We start from the raw sequence: 24,077 nt of genomic DNA on the forward strand, positions 1-24,077 counted from the left end.
CAAATATAACACAGCAACAGCCTCATACTCACAAATATAACACAACAACAGCCTCATACTCACAAATATAACACAACAACAGCCTCATACTCACAAATATAACACAACAACAGCCTCATAATCACAAATATAACACAACAACAGCCTCATACTCACAAATATAACACAACAGCCTCATACTCACAAATATAACACAACAACAGCCTCATACTCACAAATATAACACAACAACAGCCTCATACTCACAAATATAACACAACAACAGCCTCATACTCACAAATATAACACAACAACAGCCTCATACTCACAAATATAACACAACAGCCTCATACTCACAAATATAACACAACAACAGCCTCATACTCACAAATATAACACAACAACAGCCTCATACTCACAAATATAACACAACAGCCTCATACTCACAAATATAACACAACAGCCTCATACTCACAAATATAACACAGCAACAGCCTCATACTCACAAATATAACACAACAACAGCCTCATACTCACAAATATAACACAACAGCCTCATACTCACAAATATAACACAACAACAGCCTCATACTCACAAATATAACACAACAGCCTCATACTCACAAATATAACACAACAACAGCCTCATACTCACAAATATAACACAACAATAGCCTCATACTCACAAATATAACACAACAACAGCCTCATACTCACAAATATAACACAACAACAGCCTCATACTCACAAATATAACACAACAATAGCCTCATACTCACAAATATAACACAACAATAGCCTCATACTCACAAATATAACACAACAACAGCCTCATACTCACAAATATAACACAACAATAGCCTCATACTCACAAATATAACACAACAACAGCCTCATACTCACAAATATAACACAACAATAGCCTCATACTCACAAATATAACACAACAACAGCCTCATACTCACAAATATAACACAACAACAGCCTCATACTCACAAATATAACACAACAACAGCCTCATACTCACAAATATAACACAACAGCCTCATACTCACAAATATAACACAACAACAGCCTCATACTCACAAATATAACACAACAATAGCCTCATACTCACAAATATAACACAACAGCCTCATACTCACAAATATAACACAACAACAGCCTCATACTCACAAATATAACACAACAGCCTCATACTCACAAATATAACACAACAACAGCCTCATACTCACAAATATAACACAACAGCCTCATACTCACAAATATAACACAACAGCCTCATACTCACAAATATAACACAACAACAGCCTCATACTCACAAATATAACACAACAACAGCCTCATACTCACAAATATAACACAGCAACAGCCTCATACTCACAAATATAACACAACAACAGCCTCATACTCACAAATATAACACAACAACAGCCTCATACTCACAAATATAACACAACAACAGCCTCATACTCACAAATATAACACAACAACAGCCTCATACTCACAAATATAACACAGCAACAGCCTCATACTCACAAATATAACACAACAGCCTCATACTCACAAATATAACACAGCAACAGCCTCATACTCACAAATATAACACAACAACAGCCTCATACTCACAAATATAACACAACAACAGCCTCATACTCACAAATATAACACAACAACAGCCTCATACTCACAAATATAACACAACAACAGCCTCATACTCACAAATATAACACAACAACAGCCTCATACTCACAAATATAACACAACAACAGCCTCATACTCACAAATATAACACAGCAACAGCCTCATACTCACAAATATAACACAACAACAGCCTCATACTCACAAATATAACACAACAACAGCCTCATACTCACAAATATAACACAGCAACAGCCTCATACTCACAAATATAACACAACAACAGCCTCATACTCACAAATATAACACAACAACAGCCTCATACTCACAAATATAACACAACAACAGCCTCATACTCACAAATATAACACAACAACAGTCTCATACTCACAAATATAACACAACAACAGCCTCATACTCACAAATATAACACAACAACAGCCTCATACTCACAAATATAACACAACAACAGCCTCATACTCACAAATATAACACAACAACAGCCTCATACTCACAAATATAACACAACAGCCTCATACTCACAAATATAACACAACAACAGCCTCATACTCACAAATATAACACAACAACAGCCTCATACTCACAAATATAACACAACAACAGCCTCATACTCACAAATATAACACAACAACAGCCTCATACTCACAAATATAACACAACAACAGCCTCATACTCACAAATATAACACAACAACAGCCTCATACTCACAAATATAACACAACAACAGCCTCATACTCACAAATATAACAACAACAGCCTCATACTCACAAATATAACACAGCAACAGCCTCATACTCACAAATATAACACAACAACAGCCTCATACTCACAAATATAACACAACAACAGCCTCATACTCACAAATATAACACAACAACAGCCTCATACTCACAAATATAACACAACAACAGCCTCATACTCACAAATATAACACAACAACAGCCTCATACTCACAAATATAACACAACAACAGCCTCATACTCACAAATATAACACAACAACAGCCTCATACTCACAAATATAACACAACAGCCTCATACTCACAAATATAACACAACAACAGCCTCATACTCACAAATATAACACAACAACAGCCTCATACTCACAAATATAACACAACAACAGCCTCATACTCACAAATATAACACAACAACAGCCTCATACTCACAAATATAACACAACAGCCTCATACTCACAAATATAACACAGCAACAGCCTCATACTCACAAATATAACACAACAACAGCCTCATACTCACAAATATAACACAACAACAGCCTCATACTCACAAATATAACACAACAACAGCCTCATACTCACAAATATAACACAACAACAGCCTCATACTCACAAATATAACACAACAACAGCCTCATACTCACAAATATAACACAGCAACAGCCTCATACTCACAAATATAACACAGCAACAGCCTCATACTCACAAATATAACACAACAACAGCCTCATACTCACAAATATAACACAACAACAGCCTCATACTCACAAATATAACACAACAACAGCCTCATACTCACAAATATAACAACAACAGCCTCATACTCACAAATATAACACAACAACAGCCTCATACTCACAAATATAACACAGCAACAGCCTCATACTCACAAATATAACACAGCAACAGCCTCATACTCACAAATATAACACAACAACAGCCTCATACTCACAAATATAACACAACAACAGCCTCATACTCACAAATATAACACAACAACAGCCTCATACTCACAAATATAACAACAACAGCCTCATACTCACAAATATAACACAGCAACAACCTCATACTCACAAATATAACACAACAACAGCCTCATACTCACAAATATAACACAACAACAGCCTCATACTCACAAATATAACACAACAACAGCCTCATACTCACAAATATAACACAACAGCCTCATACTCACAAATATAACACAACAACAGCCTCATACTCACAAATATAACACAACAACAGCCTCATACTCACAAATATAACACAACAACAGCCTCATACTCACAAATATAACACAACAACAGCCTCATACTCACAAATATAACACAACAGCCTCATACTCACAAATATAACACAACAACAGCCTCATACTCACAAATATAACACAACAACAGCCTCATACTCACAAATATAACACAACAACAGCCTCATACTCACAAATATAACACAACAGCCTCATACTCACAAATATAACACAACAACAGCCTCATACTCACAAATATAACACAACAACAGCCTCATACTCACAAATATAACACAACAACAGCCTCATACTCACAAATATAACACAACAGTTTCAGGGTCTAACAATGTCGTTATTAACTTTGGATGAAAGTGAAAAATTAGTGCCTGTACCTGGCGGGTCACAAGGTCACCAGCAAGATCACAAACAAGGTCACCGTCACCAGGTCATCAAGGTCACCAGCAAGGTCACAAATAAGATCACAAGGTCACCAGTAAGGTCACCAATAAGGATCACAAGGTCACCAGTAAGGTCACCAATAAGGATCACAAGGTCACCAGTAAGGTCACCAATAAGATCACAAGGTCATAAGGTCACCAGTAAGGCCACCAATAAGATCACAAGGTCATAAGGTCACCAGTAAGGCCACCAATAAGATCACAAGGTCACCAGTAGGGTTACCAATAAAATCATAAGGTCACCAGTAAGGTCACCAATAAAATCACAAGGTCACCATTAAGATCACAAGGTCACCAGTAAGATTACAATGTCACCAGGAAGATCACAAGGTCACCAGGAAGATCATAAGGTCACCGTTAAGATCACAAGGTCACCAGGAAAATCATAAGGTCACCAGGAAGATCACAAGGTCACTAGGAAGATCACAAGGTCACCAGGAAGATTACAAGGTCACCAGGAAGATCACAAGGTCACCAGGAAGATCACAAGGTCACCAGGAAGATCACCAGGTTACTACCAGGATCACAAGACCATCAGGAAGATGAGAAGGTCATCAGGAAGATGACAGGGTCACCAGGAAGATGACAAGGTCACCAGGAAGATGGCAAGGTCACCAGCACGATCATAAATTACTTATAAGAGACAATGGTAGGTGAACCTGTCTAATACCTGCTCCAGCTCCCCCAGTGGTGAGTCGTGTACCCTTTGGATCACAACACTAAGTCTCTGAAAGAGGAAATTGGCTCTCTGGGGTCCTTCAGAGTATGGCAAGTAGGTGTCAGCCAACGCAGAGACACAGTTGTGGTCCCATGCAATCTGCTTACCATCCTTCCAGGGTAGCATAATGACTCCGTCCAGACGCTTTTGACTTCCTCAGTACTTGAGGTTCCCGTTAATCTGGGGAATGGGCTTTGGCAAGACTTCTCTTGATGATGTCATTGACCTGGTCATGTCTGGCATACTCCCTTCTGATGTATGACAGACGAGATCATGTAATCCAAATTGATCAGCTGACGTCCTGCTGCAAATGCACCTAGGTTAGGCGAGTATGGGGGGGCGGCTAGGCAAAGAATTACACCAGTCCGAATGGCCAGAGAGTCGAGCCAAGTGCTCAAGTAGGAATTAGGAATAGCTAAAAGGAAATCCCCTGAATGTGGTGCCTTCACCGCTAGGAGACGAGCTTTGTCCTTCCCTGAGGCACTGTTGAGCACTGTGTGAGCGATTTTCTCAACAATGGGTTTGCTGCAGTGGGACTGTTAGTGCTTTCTGTAAGGAGCTGGTCTGCTGGAAGAGTCTGCAAGGCTGTCCCACTGAGTGGCTTTTTCCAGGAGCTTTGGGTCGTGAGCTCCTATAATACTTCTCAAGTGTTCAGGGACAATCTCCTTAACTAGTTCACTGGAAGTCATACACGAGGACAGAAATGCAGGTAATGCTACCTACGTTGCCTTGTGCACCTCTGTTCCTCCCAGTCGCTCTGGAAGAGTTGCTTGATACCATTGGTGATCTTCCAGTGACAGATTCAGTGCCTTCAATAAGTCATATTCACTAAATGTTGGGTTGTCGAAGGAGAGTGCACACCTCAAGAAGTTAGCTGGCAGTTAGACTCCTTGTGAGGAGATACAGGGCGTCATGGGCATCCAGATCACTTATTCTCTCTTCCATCCTCTTCAGGTCATTCAGTTTGTCCTTAAGGACTGTGTTGATGGCCTGATGACCCAGCGGTGCTCCCAATAGGATGCACTTAGAAGGGGTGGTAGTTGAAGCTTCAGGAAGGATTGTTGGCACAGCTGTAATTATTCCCTGGTTCGTTGTGATGAATTCACACTTAGAAGGATTGAGGATGAGTGCCAGAGTTTCTCCCTGTGACTTCGACTAGTTGAAGATCCTCTAGTAGGGATTTTTCCGTACCTGCTAGAGTACCATCATTCAACAATAAAATGGTATAAAATACCGACAGGTTGTTAGGTAAGACACATATGCAACATTTAGGTATCTTTATTATGAAACGTTTCGCCTACACAGTAGGCTTCTTCAGTCAAGTACAGAAAAGTTGATAGAAGCAGAAGATACTTGAAGACGATGTAATCAGTCCATCACCCTTAAAGTTTTGAGGTGGTCAGTCCCTCAGTCTGGAGAAGAGCATTGTTCCATAGTATGAAACAATATGGAGAAGAAGTGACAGGATGGAGCTTTTTATAGCGCCAAGAGGTGAGACGTAGGCCACTAGGAGAGGTAAGAACTCAGATGTTGAGAGGTCAGGTCCCTCTCAAATCCAGCCCCTCTCACTAGTGGAACAATGCTCTTCTCCAGACTGAGGGACTGACCACCTCAAAACTTTAAGGGTGATGGACTGATTACATCGTCTTCAAGTATCTTCTGCTTCTATCAACTTTTCTGTACTTGACTGAAGAAGCCTACTGTGTAGGCGAAACGTTTCATAATAAAGATACCTAAATGTTGCATATGTGTCTTACCTACCATTATTCAGATACCAGATATTGAGTCCACTGTACAAGCTGGAAGTTAGTTCTCTCACCACCATGCAGAAAAGAAACGGAGCGAGTGGGTCTCCTTGCTGAACACCCTGTTGAGGTGACTTCATGTTCGCCAAATAAAAGAATTGAATTTTTGCTGAAGCAGCTGAAATAAAGAGGAAGAAACTGGGGAACTGCTCTCAGACAACTGTCAAGTTCACATCTCCTTACCAGGTTAAAGGTCTTCCTAAAGGTTAGTTTGACTAAGGCCTTGTCTTCCGATAAGTCCCTTTTGTAGGCTTTTGTTGTATGAGCTGGTACTTCACTGCCTTGAGAGACCACAAAGTCGAGTTGGTTTAGTAGAAGTAAGCTGACAACTTCTCACTGCTGCTTTGGCAACGAGACGACGAAGAGTGTTACCAAACAGCGTTGTCTGAGTCCTCCATCTTTCTTCTTCAAAGCACATAATGAAGTTCCGATAAAAAGATTTAATTTTTCCAGGAATCCGCCCCGCCAGACAGTTGTTGACGAAGACTGTTAACTCAGAAAGAAGAATTGTGCAACTGTACGAAGCACTGTAGTTCCCATCTCTGATGTGTTGTGGTCGTATTCCAGTGTAACCTGTAGATCATGCTGGAAATGACTCTATCGCTAAATAAACTTCTGATTCTAACAGAATTAACGGTCCAGTGATGGGATCATCAGCAGGACTGATGGTAGAGAGAGAGAGAGAGAGAGAGAGAGAGAGAGAGAGAGAGAGAGAGAGAGAGAGAGAGAGAGAGAGAGAGGAGAGGAGAGGAGAGGAGAGGAGAGGAGAGGAGGGGGAGGAGAGGGGAGGAGAGGGGAGGAGAGGGGAGGAGGGGAGGAGAGGGGAGGAGAGGAGAGGAGAGGAGAGGAGAGGGGAGGAGAGGGGAGGAGAGGAGAGAAGAGAAGAGAAGAGAAGAGAAGAGAAGAATGGGAGAACTAGAAGAGAATAATGAGAGGAGATAAAACTGCAGCAAGAAGAGACAATTAACTTACGGTGCTAGACGGACGCCATTCCAGCAGTGTGTCTGCTGGTGGGCAGCAGCAGCAGCAGCAGCAGGAAGGTGGTGGTGGTGGGCAGCAGCAGCAGCAGCCAGGTTATTACAGTGGGTATCAGGTAGTCCTGCCCACCACTCCCTGCCCGCATCAACCGCACGAACTGCCGCACCCGCACTCTCCAACACCCGCCCACTGCCTCTTTCCTCTCCCGCACTTGCCGCAGCCGCCGCCGCAACGCCTTCAACTGTAAACAGTGGTACTGTTAAGTAAACAATGGCACTGCAATGTAAACAGTGCCATTACTATAAATGTCACTGTAAGATAAACAATGGCACTGCAATGTAAACAGTGTCATTACTATAAATGTCACTGTAAGATAAACAATATCACTAATATGAACAACGTTGCTGTAAGATAAACAGTGCCACTGGAATGGAAGGAAATCACTTTAAGGTAAGATAATACACTTGAAAGTAAGATAATGCACTTGAAGGTAAGACAATAACACTAAGATAATACACTAGGTCATGTACAGCCGTTACAGTCGCACGGTTTGTAAATATTGAGGTCATCGACACTGTCCTCCAGTTCAAACTCGCCCTTGGTATTTCTCAGTTAAGATGTAGCTGGCAGAGTGAGCAGACATACTGGCAGAGTGAGCAGACATACTGGCAGAGTGAGCAGACATACTGGCAGAGTGAGCATACTGGCAGAGTGAGCTGTCATACTGGCAGAGTGAGCATACTGGCAGAGTGAGCAGACATACTGGCAGAGTGAGCAGACATACTGGCAGAGTGAGCATACTGGCAGAGTGAGCAGACATACTGGCAGAGTGAGCAGACTGGCAGAGTGAGCAGACTGGCAGAGTGAGCAGACATACTGGCAGAGTGAGCAGACATACTGGCAGAGTGAGCATACTGGCAGAGTGAGCAGACATACTGGCAGAGTGAGCAGACATACTGGCAGAGTGAGCAGACTGGCAGAGTGAGCAGACATACTGGCAGAGTGAGCAGACTGGCAGAGTGAGCAGACTGGCAGAGTGAGCAGACATACTGGCAGAGTGAGCAGACATACTGGCAGAGTGAGCAGACATACTGGCAGAGTGAGCAGACTGGCAGAGTGAGCAGACATACTGGCAGAGTGAGCAGACTGGCAGAGTGAGCAGACTGGCAGAGTGAGCAGACATACTGGCAGAGTGAGCAGACATACTGGCAGAGTGAGCAGACATACTGGCAGAGTGAGCAGACTGGCAGAGTGAGCAGACTGGCAGAGTGAGCAGACATACTGGCAGAGTGAGCAGACATACTGGCAGAGTGAGCAGACATACTGGCAGAGTGAGCAGACATACTGGCAGAGTGAGCAGACTGGCAGAGTGAGCAGACTGGCAGAGTGAGCAGACATACTGGCAGAGTGAGCAGACATACTGGCAGAGTGAGCAGACATACTGGCAGAGTGAGCATACTGGCAGAGTGAGCAGACATACTGGCAGAGTGAGCAGACATACTGGCAGAGTGAGCAGACATACTGGCAGAGTGAGCAGACATACTGGCAGAGTGAGCATACTGGCAGAGTGAGCATACTGGCAGAGTGAGCAGACATACTGGCAGAGTGAGCAGACATACTGGCAGAGTGAGCAGACATACTGGCAGAGTGAGCAGACATACTGGCAGAGTGAGCAGACTGGCAGAGTGAGCAGACATACTGGCAGAGTGAGCAGACATACTGGCAGAGTGAGCAGATATATTGGCAAAGTGAGCAGACATACTGGCAGAGTGAGCAGACTGGCAGAGTGAGCAGACATACTGGCAGAGTGAGCATACTGGCAGAGTGAGCAGATATACTGGCAGAGTGAGCAGACATACTGGCAGAGTGAGCAGACATACTGGCAGAGTGAGCAGACATACTGACAGAGTGAGCAGACATACTGGCAGAGTGAGCAGACATACTGGCAGAGTGAGCAGACTGGCAGAGTGAGCAGACATACTGGCAGAGTGAGCAGACATACTGGCAGAGTGAGCAGATATATTGGCAGAGTGAGCAGACATACTGGCAGAGTGAGCAGACTGGCAGAGTGAGCAGACATACTGGCAGAGTGAGCATACTGGCAGAGTGAGCAGACATACTGGCAGAGTGAGCAGACTGGCAGAGTGAGCAGACATACTGGCAGAGTGAGCATACTGGCAGAGTGAGCAGACATACTGGCAGAGTGAGCAGACTGGCAGAGTGAGCAGACATACTGGCAGAGTGAGCATACTGGCAGAGTGAGCAGACATACTGGCAGAGTGAGCAGACTGGCAGAGTGAGCAGACATACTGGCAGAGTGAGCAGATATATTGGCAGAGTGAGCAGACTGGCAGAGTGAGCAGACATACTGGCAGAGTGAGCAGACTGGCAGAGTGAGCAGACATACTGGCAGAGTGAGCATACTGGCAGAGTGAGCAGACATACTGGCAGAGTGAGCATACTGGCAGAGTGAGCAGACATACTGGCAGAGTGAGCAGACATACTGGCAGAGTGAGCAGATATATTGGCAGAGTGAGCAGACTGGCAGAGTGAGCAGACATACTGGCAGAGTGAGCAGACTGGCAGAGTGAGCAGACATACTGGCAGAGTGAGCATACTGGCAGAGTGAGCAGACATACTGGCAGAGTGAGCAGACATACTGGCAGAGTGAGCAGACATACTGGCAGAGTGAGCAGATATATTGGCAGAGTGAGCAGACATACTGGCAGAGTGAGCAGACATACTGGCAGAGTGAGCAGACATACTGGCAGAGTGAGCAGATATATTGGCAGAGTGAGCAGACATACTGGCAGAGTGAGCAGATATATTGGCAGAGTGAGCAGATATATTGGCAGACAGCAGACATACTGGCAGACAGCAGACATACTGGCAGACAGCAGACCATAACTACACATAAAGCTAAGAGTAAGACCAGACGTATATTCTCTACATCGTTCACTCTCTCCTAACCCAACACCTGACAACAAATAGTGTGAATGCTGGAGAAATTCTACTGGTATGGGACGAGTTGTTACGAGACCGGTGTGTCGATGCTATTTCTCCAGGGAAGACGCCATCTTTCTCACCAGTAGAAGAGAATGTTGTAGTTCCAACTGAGTTCCCAGGAAAAGTCATGTCTTTTGCAGGTATTAAACAAATATAGACAAGCATTACCAGGTGAGATGATGGGTTTAACAAATTTATTATCATACTAAGAGAAAACACAATAAGTGTCCGGGGTCCAAGACTGTTCAACAGCCTCCCACCAGCAATAAGGGGCATTACGGGAAGACCCCTGATTATCTTCAAGAGGGAGCTGGACAGATACCTAAAGACGGTGCCGGATCAGCCGGGCTGTGGTTCGTACGTTGGATTACGTGCGGCCAGCAGTAACAGCCTCGTTCAGGCCCTGATCCACCGGGAGGCCTGGTCGTGGACCGGGCCGCGGGGGCGTTGATCCCCGGAATGTCCTCCAGGTAGACTCCAGGTACTAGACCTATTGACCTACCTGCATTCAGACTGCCACATTGACAAGTTGCATAGTCAGTCAGACGCTTAGTGACAGTGTCATCACACACCCTGGAATGCACCAATGATTTTAGTACCCAAGAAAGACGGTACTTGGCGCCCGGTGATTATTTCCAGGACTCTGAATGCTAGAACGATTCCAGAGTGTTTACCACTTCCTGTTCCTGGTGACTTATTTCACAATATAGGGGGATAATAAAGTTTCCAACACCTTAGACGTGTTACAAGGGTTTTAGCAAGAAGTTAATAGCATTCCCCACCCGGACAGGTTATTAACATTTCCTCAAAACAGAATTTGCATTTCGATCCTTTCGTATCACTTTTGGATGAAGGTTATTAGAAGCCTCATGGGTAATGCCCTCATGATGCACCTCAGTGACGTAACTGTCATGTCAGAAAGTGTGGCAACGCATCTCAAGAGACTAAACTTGGTACTTGGTAAGCTTGAAGCAGTCATTCTCAAGATAAAGCTTTAAATCAGTGGTTCTCAAGCTTTCTCAGGTTGCCGCCCCCTTCCAGATCACATCCCTAGCGCCACCCACACACACACACACACAGGAGCTGTGACTCGACCCCTGCAACCACAAATAGGTGAGTATACACACACACACACACACACACACACACACTGACACACACACACACACTGACACACTGACACACACACACACGCACACTGACACACACACTGTGTATGTTAGGCCCATACTGGAGTATGCAGCACCAGTCTGGAACCCACACCTGGTCAAGCACGTCAAGAAGTTAGAGAAAGTACAAAGGTTTGCAACAAGGCTAGTCCCAGAGCTCAAGGGAATGTCGTACGAGGAAAGGTTAAGGGAAATCGGACTGACGACACTGGAGGACAGAAGGGTCAGGGGAGACATGATAACGACATACAAGATACTGCGGGGAATAGACAAGGTGGACAGAGATAGGATGTTCCAGAGAGGGGACACAGGGACAAGGGGTCACAACTGGAAGCTGAAGACTCAGACGAGTCACAGGGACGTTAGGAAGTATTTCTTCAGTCATAGAGTTGTCAGCAAGTGGAATAGCCTAGCAAGTGAAGTAGTGGAGGCAGGAACCATACATAGTTTTAAGAAGAGGTATGACAAAGCTCAGGAAGCAGAGAGAGAGAGGATCCAGTAGCGATCAGTGAAGAGGCGGGGCCAGGAGCTGAGTCTCGACCCCTGCAACCACAATTAGGTGAGTACAATTAGGTGAGTACACACACTGACACACACACTGACACACACACACTGACACACACACACACACACTGACACACACACTGACACACACACACTGACACACTGACACACACACACACGCACACTGACACACACACACTGACACACACACACTGACACACACACACACACTGACACACTGACACACACACACACACACACTGACACACACACACTGACACACACACACACACACACACTGACACACACACACTGACACACACACACACACACTGACACACACTGACACACACACACTGACACACTGACACACACACACACGCACACTGACACACACACACTGACACACACACACTGACACACACACACTGACACACACACACACACACTGACACACACACTGACACACACACAAACACACACACACACACACACACACACACACACACTGACACACACACACACACACTGACACACACACACACACACGCAAACACACACACACACTGGCACACACACACACTGACACACACACAAACACACACACACACACACACACACACACACACACACCTATACACACACACCTACACACACAACAGGCCTAATGTCTAATCGACATGTGCCTAGGACAAAATGGTAACTAACACACATACCAACACACCTCGTTCTTCTTATTAAGGTTCAACGCAAACTCAAAATTCCTCAACCTCTCCCAGGATCTTTTCACCCCCCCCCCAGGGGGGCGGCACCGCTTATTTTGGGAATCACTGTTCTGAATAACCAGAGATCAAGTTTCGGGGTCACAACCAAGAAAGAGATAACGACTGACCAAGGTAAAGTAACTACTATTACCTGGAGAGGGTTTCGAGGGTCAACGCCCCCGCGGCCCGGTCTGAGACCAGGCCTCATGGTGGATCAGGGTCTGATCAACCAGGCTGTTACTGCTGGCCGCACGCAAGCTGAGGTACGAACCACAGCCCGGTTGGTCAGGTACTGACTTTAGGTGCCTGTCCAGTGCCTTCTTGAAGACAGCCAGGGGTCTATTGGTAATCCCCCTTATGTATACTGGGAGGCAACTGAACAGTCTTGGGCCCCGGACACTTACTGTGTTGTCTCTCAGTGTACTCGTGGCGCCCCTACTTTTCATCGGGGGAATGTTGCATCTCCTGCCGAGTCTTTTGCTTTCATATGGAGTGATTTTCGTGTGTAAGTTTGGTACCAATCCCTCCAGGACCTTCCAAGTGTATATTATCATGTATCTCTCTCGCCTGTGATCGAGGGAATACAGATCAAGGACCTTAACCGTTCCCAGTAGTTTAGGTGCCTTATCGTACTTATGTGTGCCGTGAAAGTTCTTTGTACACTCTCCAGGTCAGCAATCTCTCCAGCCTTGAATGGGGCAGTTAGTGTACAGCAATATTCCATCCTAGACAGAACAAGTGATCTGAAGAGAATCATCATGGGCTTGGCGTCCCTAGTTTTGAAGGTTCTCATTATCCATCCCATCATTTTCCTAGCAGATGAGGTAGATACATTGTTGTGGCCTTTGAAGGCGAGATCCTCTGACATTATCACTCCCAGGTCCTTCACATTACTTTTCCGCTCTACTGTATGGTTAGAATTTGTGTTATACCCTGACACATTTTTAATTTTTTCAAGTTTTCCATATCTGAGTAACTGAAATTTTCCAACACCATTTGTGGGCTTAGCAAGTTACTACACACCTTTAACTATATCTGCAATTACGTGCTTTAACTGGATTAAGAAAGATGCCCCTTTAACTTAGACCTTCCTTAAAAAAAAACATTCCAGACAAACAATAAATGGTTATAACTACGACCATAATTTTAGAAGGGGTGGAGGGGTAAGCCAGGGAAAGGCCTCGGTCAGATGACCAAAAGCTCCAGCTGTGGGTCATTATATGACTAAGACCCACGTCAGGGAACACTTGTCCTGTTTCCCGACGAACCTTACCTAACCTAACCAGTTCGGAGATTTGAAAAAGGCTGTCTAGGTAACAACAGCTGCCAACGTTACTGACATAGTTGTCATGTTAGCGGGAAACACTGAATGTAAGTTTAACCCAGTTACATTTGCTAGTCATTTCTTAACTAAGGCTGAACTAAATTATTATGAAACTGAATAAGAAGCATTAGCTATTGTTTGGGCTTTAAAACACTTCCGAGACATCTAGTATACACTTCATGTCCTCACAGATCATGCTCCACTGACCACTTTATTTCAGGATAAACAACCAACTGGACGATTTGCAAGATGGTCCTTGACCATACAAAAGTTCAACCCCGCTTTTGCAACACTTGCCAGACAAGTCAAATGTAGTCACAGATGCTTTGTTATGTCACGTTGGTGCAGTTGTAGTCAAGGCTTCGTTTAGTACAGAGGAAGTTCAGAATGTTCAAAGAACTGATCCAACATGGTCTGGTGTGATTCAATTCCTGAACGAAAATCAAACTCTGTGAAACCACCAGCTCTCATTAGTGACTTTGTCATGAACCAAGATATGCTGTATCGAATAACCGAACTTGGTACCCATAGCCAAAGAGTACATTAGTTAGCTAACCATACTACGGGCGGATTTGAACCCGCGTTCTGAGTCTCAAAACTCCAGACCGTCGCGTTAACCACTGGACCAGCTAGCCACAATAAGATTCGTCCAACTAGGTATATTTCTACACCACAGGAAGGTTAGCATAGGCACCACTGTGACCACAAATCCAAGTTTTTACAGACGAATCTCCAGCTAGCGTGGCCGTGACGAACTCTAGCTCAAGTCCCCTCACTGCTGTCAACATGACTCACGAAATCGTAATGACACGATTGCAAACAAACCATACCACGGGTATGGTTTGTCATTACGATTGGTGTGTCATTACGATTTCATGAGTCATTAGTTAGCTATTCCAGAGTCACTAGTGAATGTCGCCCTGCAGCTAGCTCCCCATGTACCAGGTGTTGGCACATCCTGACATGAGTCGTTCTGTTAAACAAGTGAGGGTGAAATACTTTTGGCCTCATATAGCAATAGACATTTTGGAATACATTAAGAAATGTGAAGTATTAATGAAAGACAAATATAATGTTTATCCTAATACCAGTGAACCATAGGAAAGAGTATTGATTGACTTGTTGACCAATTTCCAACGTTCCCTCCAAGGCAATAGGTATTTATGTGTGGTGGTACACTATTTCACACGATACTGTGAGTACCTATTGCATATACAGCTGCAGATTTAGTAGCTAAAGCGCTTAAAGAACGAATGATCAGTAGACATACTACTTCTAGGTTCCCTGTAACAGATAATGGAGATGAATCTGTGATGATCTTTAAGACGCTGTGCATTTTTCACAAGATCAATAAGAGCAGTATCGTCCCTCACCATCCTGCCAGTACTGGCTAAGCTGGAAGGACAGACAACACAGTACTCGATGCTCCACGAGCAACGATTAATCCTAACAGTGAAACATTGGATGAAGCAATACCTGATGTTCAGTGTATAATTAATTCAGTATACACTGTCTCTATAGGTCAGTGGTCCCCAGACTTTTTCAGGCTGCCGCCCCCTTGACTCCCAGGCCACATCCCGAGCTCCGAACCACACACATACCAACACCCCTCTTTTTTGGTATTAGGCTTACTGCAAATCCAAAATTCCTCAACGGCCCACCCCCCTGGATCTTTTCACCGCCCCCAGAGGGGAGGGGTACTGCCCACTTTGGGCATCACTGCAATAGGTGATACTCCACATTATGCCTTGTATGAGTTGCTGTACTCCAGTCCACGACCTAATTACGATGACTACAGCTATGTAATGACTGGTATATCTCAAGGCATTTTTAGAAGAATCAAAGAAACACTTCGAAAGTCAGCAGCAAAATTTATTAAACTCACAAACGTTCGAGCAAAATCAAACAAAATTGAAGTCAGTTCGAGAGTCATGCTAAGTAATTTGAAAAAGACTTCTGCTATACCAGAGTTTGACCAAAAGTTTGTTGGTCCTTATCGTGTTGTTAAACACTTCAGTGGTAACAAGTACAAAGTTAGAGAAAGCAGCAGTGGTCAGTAGAGTCACTTCTAGACCACATGAAGTTAGTCTGTGACGATGTTGATGATATTCCTGGCACCCAGACTGGTAAACCTGACTGACAATCCTGACTCAGTACCTTCCACCTCTAACAATCTGTAATAAAGTTGGTAGAATTACCGACAATATGTGAAGTAAAAGGACACAAGTGCAACTAATGTGACATTTATTGTGGCAACGTTTCGCTCTCCATGAGTTTTATCAAGCCATTAGCTTGATAAAGCTCCTGGAGAGCGAAACGTTGCCACAATAAATGTCACATTAGTTGCACTTGTGTCCTTTTACTCTAACAATCTGACTGACACACACGTCCTGACCATCGCTGCTCCTTACGGTCCTAACATGTGATGAGGACACCTCAGGTGTCAGCCAGTGCCACTAATTTTAATTCCTCTCAGTCACGGTAAGTGTCAGCCACTGTCAGTGAATCTGACTCCCTAGATCAGATGAACAAAGCACATGTAAATGCCTTGTATAGATAACCAGTTCGGGTGAAAAAATGTTGAAAATTAAAATGGTATAAAATACCGACAGGTTGTTAGGTAAGACACATATGCAACAGTTAGGTATCTTTATTTCGAAACGTTTCGCCTACACAGTAGGCTTCTTCAGTCGAGTACAGAAACGTTGATAGAAGCAGAAGAGACTTGAAGACCATGTAATCAGTCCATCACCCTTAAAGTTTTGAGGTGGTCAGTCCCTCAGTCTGGAGAAGAGCATTGTTCCATAGTCTGAAACAATATCTATGGAACAATGCTCTTCTCCAGACTGAGGGACTGACCACCTCAAAACTTTAAGGGTGATGGACTGATTACATCGTCTTCAAGTCTCTTCTGCTTCTATCAACTTTTCTGTACTCGACTGAAGAAGCCTACTGTGTAGGCGAAACGTTTCGAAATAAAGATACCTAACTGTTGCATATGTGTCTTACCTGAAAATATGTTATTATGATACCTTCAAGATGTGGAATAAGACATGTACAATTCAGGACATGTTTACCTGGAGTTTACCTGGAGAGAGTTCCGGGGGTCAACGCCCCCGCGGCCCGGTCGGTGACCAGGCCTCCTTCAGGACTTTATTATTATTATAGATTCGCCGGTATTCTCCCGGCCCGGGCCTTTTCCAAGTGGTGGCCCGGCCTTGACTCCCTCTTTAGGGAGTGTCTGAGACCTAAGTCTCCCATGATAGGAGGCACAACTACCCCCTCATCTTTGGGACCAACTGTCCCCAGGCCTAGCCACAAGCTAGACCTCTCTGGTCTGCAATCCCCGACCCAAGGGGGCTAATGGGAATGACAGTCTTGTGAGCTGGAAGCTCGGGTTCAGGCACCTACCCTGCCCTAGAAGGGCTGGGCATAGTGTCGATGAATCCTTTCAGGACTGAGGAACACACTCGTGGCGAGAAGTTACCTTGAGTAAGTTTACTCGACAGTATGTACCTGATTCCACACACTTATTTCAGGTCATTACTTTACCTGATTCCACACACTTATTTCAGGTCATTACTTTACCTGATTCCACACACTTATTTCAGGTCATTACTTTACCTGATTCCACACACTTATTTCAGGTCATTACTTTACCTGATTCCACACACTTATTTCAGGTCATTACTTTACCTGATTACACACACTTATTTCAGGTCATTACTTTACCTGATTCCACACACTTATTTCAGGTCATTACTTTACCTGATTCCACACACTTATTTCAGGTCATTACTTTACATGATTCCACACACTTATTTCAGGTCATTACTTTACCTGATTCCACACACTTATTTCAGGTCATTACTTTACCTGATTCCACACACTTATTTCAGGTCATTACTTTACCTGATTCCACACACTTATTTCAGGTCATTACTTTACCTGATTCCACACACTTATTTCAGGTCATTACTTTACCATCTTCAGTTATAAACTGTCATCTTTGTATGTTAATTTTGCAGTTACTTTCTGACTGTCACTTTACATTATTGTGCCAAATTGTGTAGTAACTTACCACTTATGATCACGTCTTGTTGCTTCCAAAAATTTTGTTCGTCTAACTTTTAGTTATGTAAATTATTAGATTTTTAAAAGTTAACCTGACAGTGTTATATTACCTGGCAGTGTTATATTACCTGGCAGTGTTATATTACCTGGCAGTGTTATATTACCTGACAGTGTTATATTACCTGGCAGTGTTATATTACCTGGCAGTGTTATATTACCTGGCAGTGTTATATTACCTGGCAGTGTTATATTACCTGGCAGTGTTATATTACCTGGCAGTGTTATATTACCTGACAGTGTTATATTACCTGGCAGTGTTATATTACCTGGCAGTGTTATATTACCTGGCAGTGTTATATTACCTGGCAGTGTTATATTACCTGGCAGTGTTATATTACCTGGCAGTGTTATATTACCTGACAGTGTTATATTACCTGACAGTGTTATATTACCTGGCAGTGTTATATTACCTGGCAGTGTTATATTACCTGGCAGTGTTATATTACCTGGCAGTGTTATATTACCTGGCAGTGTTATATTACCTGGCAGTGTTATATTACCTGGCAGTGTTATATTACCTGGCAGTGTTATATTACCTGGCAGTGTTATATTACCTGGCAGTGTTATATTACCTGGCAGTGTTATATTACCTGACAGTGTTATATTACCTGGCAGTGTTATATTACCTGACAGTGTTATATTACCTGGCAGTGTTATATTACCTGACAGTGTTATATTACCTGGCAGTGTTATATTACCTGACAGTGTTATATTACCTGGCAGTGTTATATTACCTGGCAGTGTTATATTACCTGGCAGTGTTATATTACCTGGCAGTGTTATATTACCTGGCAGTGTTATATTACCTGACAGTGTTATATTACCTGGCAGTGTTATATTACCTGACAGTGTTATATTACCTGGCAGTGTTATATTACCTGACAGTGTTATATTACCTGACAGTGTTATATTACCTGAGTGTTATATTACCTGGCAGTGTTATATTACCTGGCAGTGTTATATTACCTGGCAGTGTTATATTACCTGGCAGTGTTATATTACCTGACAGTGTTATATTACCTGGCAGTGTTATATTACCTGACAGTGTTATATTACCTGGCAGTGTTATATTACCTGACAGTGTTATATTACCTGGCAGTGTTATATTACCTGACAGTGTTATATTACCTGGCAGTGTTATATTACCTGGCAGTGTTATATTACCTGGCAGTGTTATATTACCTGACAGTGTTATATTACCTGACAGTGTTATATTACCTGGCAGTGTTATATTACCTGGCAGTGTTATATTACCTGGCAGTGTTATATTACCTGGCAGTGTTATATTACCTGGCAGTGTTATATTACCTGACAGTGTTATATTACCTGGCAGTGTTATATTACCTGACAGTGTTATATTACCTGGCAGTGTTATATTACCTGACAGTGTTATATTACCTGGCAGTGTTATATTACCTGACAGTGTTATATTACCTGGCAGTGTTATATTACCTGGCAGTGTTATATTACCTGGCAGTGTTATATTACCTGGCAGTGTTATATTACCTGACAGTGTTATATTACCTGGCAGTGTTATATTACCTGACAGTGTTATATTACCTGGCAGTGTTATATTACCTGACAGTGTTATATTACCTGGCAGTGTTATATTACCTGACAGTGTTATATTACAGTGTTATATTACCTGGCAGTGTTATATTACCTGACAGTGTTATATTACCTGGCAGTGTTATATTACCTGACAGTGTTATATTACCTGGCAGTGTTATATTACCTGACAGTGTTATATTACCTGACAGTGTTATATTACCTGACAGTGTTATATTACCTGACAGTGTTATATTACCTGGCAGTGTTATATTACCTGACAGTGTTATATTACCTGACAGTGTTATATTACCTGACAGTGTTATATTACCTGACAGTGTTATATTACCTGACAGTGTTATATTACCTGACAGTGTTATATTACCTGACAGTGTTATATTACCTGACAGTGTTATATTACCTGACAGTGTTATATTACCTGACAGTGTTATATTACCTGACAGTGTTATATTACCTGACAGTGTTATATTACCTGGCAGTGTTATATTACCTGACAGTGTTATATTACCTGACAGTGTTATATTACCTGACAGTGTTATATTACCTGACAGTGTTATATTACCTGACAGTGTTATATTACCTGACAGTGTTATATTACCTGACAGTGTTATATTACCTGACAGTGTTATATTACCTGACAGTGTTATATTACCTGACAGTGTTATATTACCTGACAGTGTTATATTACCTGACAGTGTTATATTACCTGACATTGTTATATTACCTGACAGTGTTATATTACCTGACATTGTTATATTACCTGACAGTGTTATATTACCTGACAGTGTTATATTACCTGACATTGTTATATTACCTGACAGTGTTATATTACCTGACAGTGTTATATTACCTGGCAGTGTTATATTACCTGACAGTGTTATATTACCTGACAGTGTTATATTACCTGACAGTGTTATATTACCTGACAGTGTTATATTACCTGACATTGTTATATTACCTGACAGTGTTATATTACCTGACAGTGTTATATTACCTGACAGTGTTATATTACCTGACAGTGTTATATTACCTGACAGTGTTATATTACCTGACAGTGTTATATTACCTGACAGTGTTATATTACCTGACAGTGTTATATTACCTGACAGTGTTATATTACCTGGCAGTGTTATATTACCTGACAGTGTTATATTACCTGGCAGTGTTATATTACCTGACAGTGTTATATTACCTGACAGTGTTACATTACCTGACAGTGTTATATTACCTGGCAGTGTTATATTACCTGACAGTGTTATACTACCTGGCAGTGTTATATTACCTGGCAGTGTTATATTACCTGGCAGTGTTATATTACCTGACAGTGTTATATTACCTGGCAGTGTTATATTACCTGGCAGTGTTATATTACCTGGCAGTGTTATATTACCTGGCAGTGTTATATTACCTGGCAGTGTTACATTACCTGACAGTGTTATATTACCTGACAGTGTTACATTACCTGACAGTGTTATATTACCTGACAGTGTTATATTACCTGGCAGTGTTATATTACCTGACAGTGTTATATTACCTGGCAGTGTTATATTACCTGGCAGTGTTATATTACCTGACAGTGTTATATTACCTGACAGTGTTATATTACCTGACAGTGTTATATTACCTGACAGTGTTATATTACCTGACAGTGTTATATTACCTGACAGTGTTATATTACCTGACAGTGTTATATTACCTGACAGTGTTATATTACCTGACAGTGTTATATTACCTGACAGTGTTATATTACCTGGCAGTGTTACATTACCTGACAGTGTTATATTACCTGGCAGTGTTATATTACCTGACAGTGTTATATTACCTGACAGTGTTATATTACCTGGCAGTGTTATATTACCTGACAGTGTTATATTACCTGACAGTGTTATATTACCTGGCAGTGTTACATTACCTGACAGTGTTATATTACCTGGCAGTGTTACATTACCTGACAGTGTTATATTACCTGGCAGTGTTATATTACCTGACAGTGTTATATTACCTGACAGTGTTATATTACCTGACAGTGTTATATTACCTGACAGTGTTATATTACCTGGCAGTGTTATATTACCTGACAGTGTTATATTACCTGACAGTGTTATATTACCTGACCTGCGTCAGTTTATTTAAGGGTGGATCAATTTCTACTGTACATTGATTATTGACGTGCTCTCTGAGTTCTGGGTGTCAAGAGAAGTGACTTGTGTACGCCTAGATCTACTTTATCTATCAAGAACTATTAGTCTTGTTCATAAATTCCTTCAAAACCAGTAGACTACCTAAATAGCGATCAATGTAATTTGATTTCCACTTTCAATACAGTCTAAGTGTTTTCTAGTCTATCGTTATACAGAATGACCGCCAGATATTCGTCTGTGTAGCGTCTGCCAGTGTTTATGTTGTGTTAGATGGTACTACGTGCATGGCTAGGTCGTGGTGCTACATGCATGGCTAGGTCGTGGTGCTGCGTGCATGGCTAGGTCGTGGTGCTACGTGCATGGCTAGGTCGTGGTGCTACGTGCATGGCTAGGTCGTGGTGCTACGTGCATGGCTAGGTCGTGGTGCTACGTGCATGGCTAGGTCGTGGTGCTACGTGCATGGCTAGGTCGTGGTGCTACGTGCATGGCTAGGTCGTGGTGCTACGTGCATGGCTAGGTCGTGGTGCTGCGTGCATGTCTAGGTCGTGGTGCTACGTGCATGGCTAGGTCGTGGTGCTACGTGCATGGCTAGGTCGTGGTGCTACGTGCATGGCTAGGTCGTGGTGCTACGTGCATGGCTAGGTCGTGGTGCTGCGTGCATGGCTAGGTCGTGGTGCTACGTGCATGGCTAGGTCGTGGTGCTACGTGCATGGCTAGGTCGTGGTGCTGCGTGCATGGCTAGGTCGTGGTGCTACGTGCATGGCTAGGTCGTGGTGCTACGTGCATGGCTAGGTCGTGGTGCTGCGTGCATGGCTAGGTCGTGGTGCTACGTGCATGGCTAGGTCGTGGTGCTGCGTGCATGGCTAGGTCGTGGTGCTACGTGCATGGCTAGGTCGTGGTGCTACGTGCATGGCTAGGTCGTGGTGCTGCGTGCATGGCTAGGTCGTGGTGCTGCGTGCATGGCTAGGTCGTGGTGCTGCGTGCATGGCTAGGTCGTGGTGCTACGTGCATGGCTAGGTCGTGGTGCTGCGTGCATGGCTAGGTCGTGGTGCTGCGTGCATGTAGGTCGTGGTGCTGCGTGCATGGCTAGGTCGTGGTGCTGCGTGCATGGCTAGGTCGTGGTGCTACGTGCATGGCTAGGTCGTGGTGCTGCGTGCATGGCTAGGTAGTCATGCGTGTTATGTAGGCGTGTATAGTTGTTACAGTACTAAGGTATGGCAGTGCCTGGGGTCACTGATCCTGTCTTCCCCATCAGTGCAACCCAGCCTCTTGTTTGACCACAGGGAATTACTCAGTTGAGATGTAGCAGACATACTGGCAGACATGCTGGCAGGCATACTGGCAGACATACTGGCAGACATGCTGGCAGGCATACTGGCAGACATACTGGCAGACATGCTGGCAGGCATACTGGCAGACATACTGGCAGACATACTGGCAGACATACTGGCAGACATGCTGGCAGACATACTGGCAGACATACTGGCAGACATACTGGCAGACATACTGGCAGACATACTGGCAGACATACTGGCAGACATACTGGCAGACATACTGGCAGACATACTGGCAGACATGCTGGCAGGCATACTGGCAGACATACTGGCAGACATACTGGCAGACATGCTGGCAGACATACTGGCAGACACACTGGCAGGCATACTGGCAGACATACTGGCAGACATACTGGCAGACATATTGGCAGACATACTGGCAGACATGCTGGCAGGCACACTGGCAGACACACTGACAGACACACTGGCAGACACACTGACAGACACACTGACATACACACTGGCAGACACACTGACAGACACACTGACAGACACACTGACAGACACACTGACAGACACACTGACAGACACACTGACAGACACACTGA

General features: G+C 43.6%; 1 protein-coding gene across 1 annotated transcript in view; it reads right to left on the bottom strand.

The window, feature by feature from the left end:
* Nucleotides 1–24,077, bottom strand: part of dally (division abnormally delayed protein) — a 396,601-nt gene that overhangs the window by 22,128 nt on the left and 350,396 nt on the right. The window contains exon 5 of the mRNA XM_070104663.1: nucleotides 7,579–7,825. Within this exon, the coding sequence (XP_069960764.1) occupies nucleotides 7,579–7,825 (247 nt within the window). The remainder of the gene's footprint in view (nucleotides 1–7,578; nucleotides 7,826–24,077) is intronic.

This window comes from Cherax quadricarinatus, chromosome 93, assembly GCF_038502225.1.
Source record: "Cherax quadricarinatus isolate ZL_2023a chromosome 93, ASM3850222v1, whole genome shotgun sequence".
NCBI lineage: Eukaryota > Metazoa > Arthropoda > Malacostraca > Decapoda > Parastacidae > Cherax > Cherax quadricarinatus.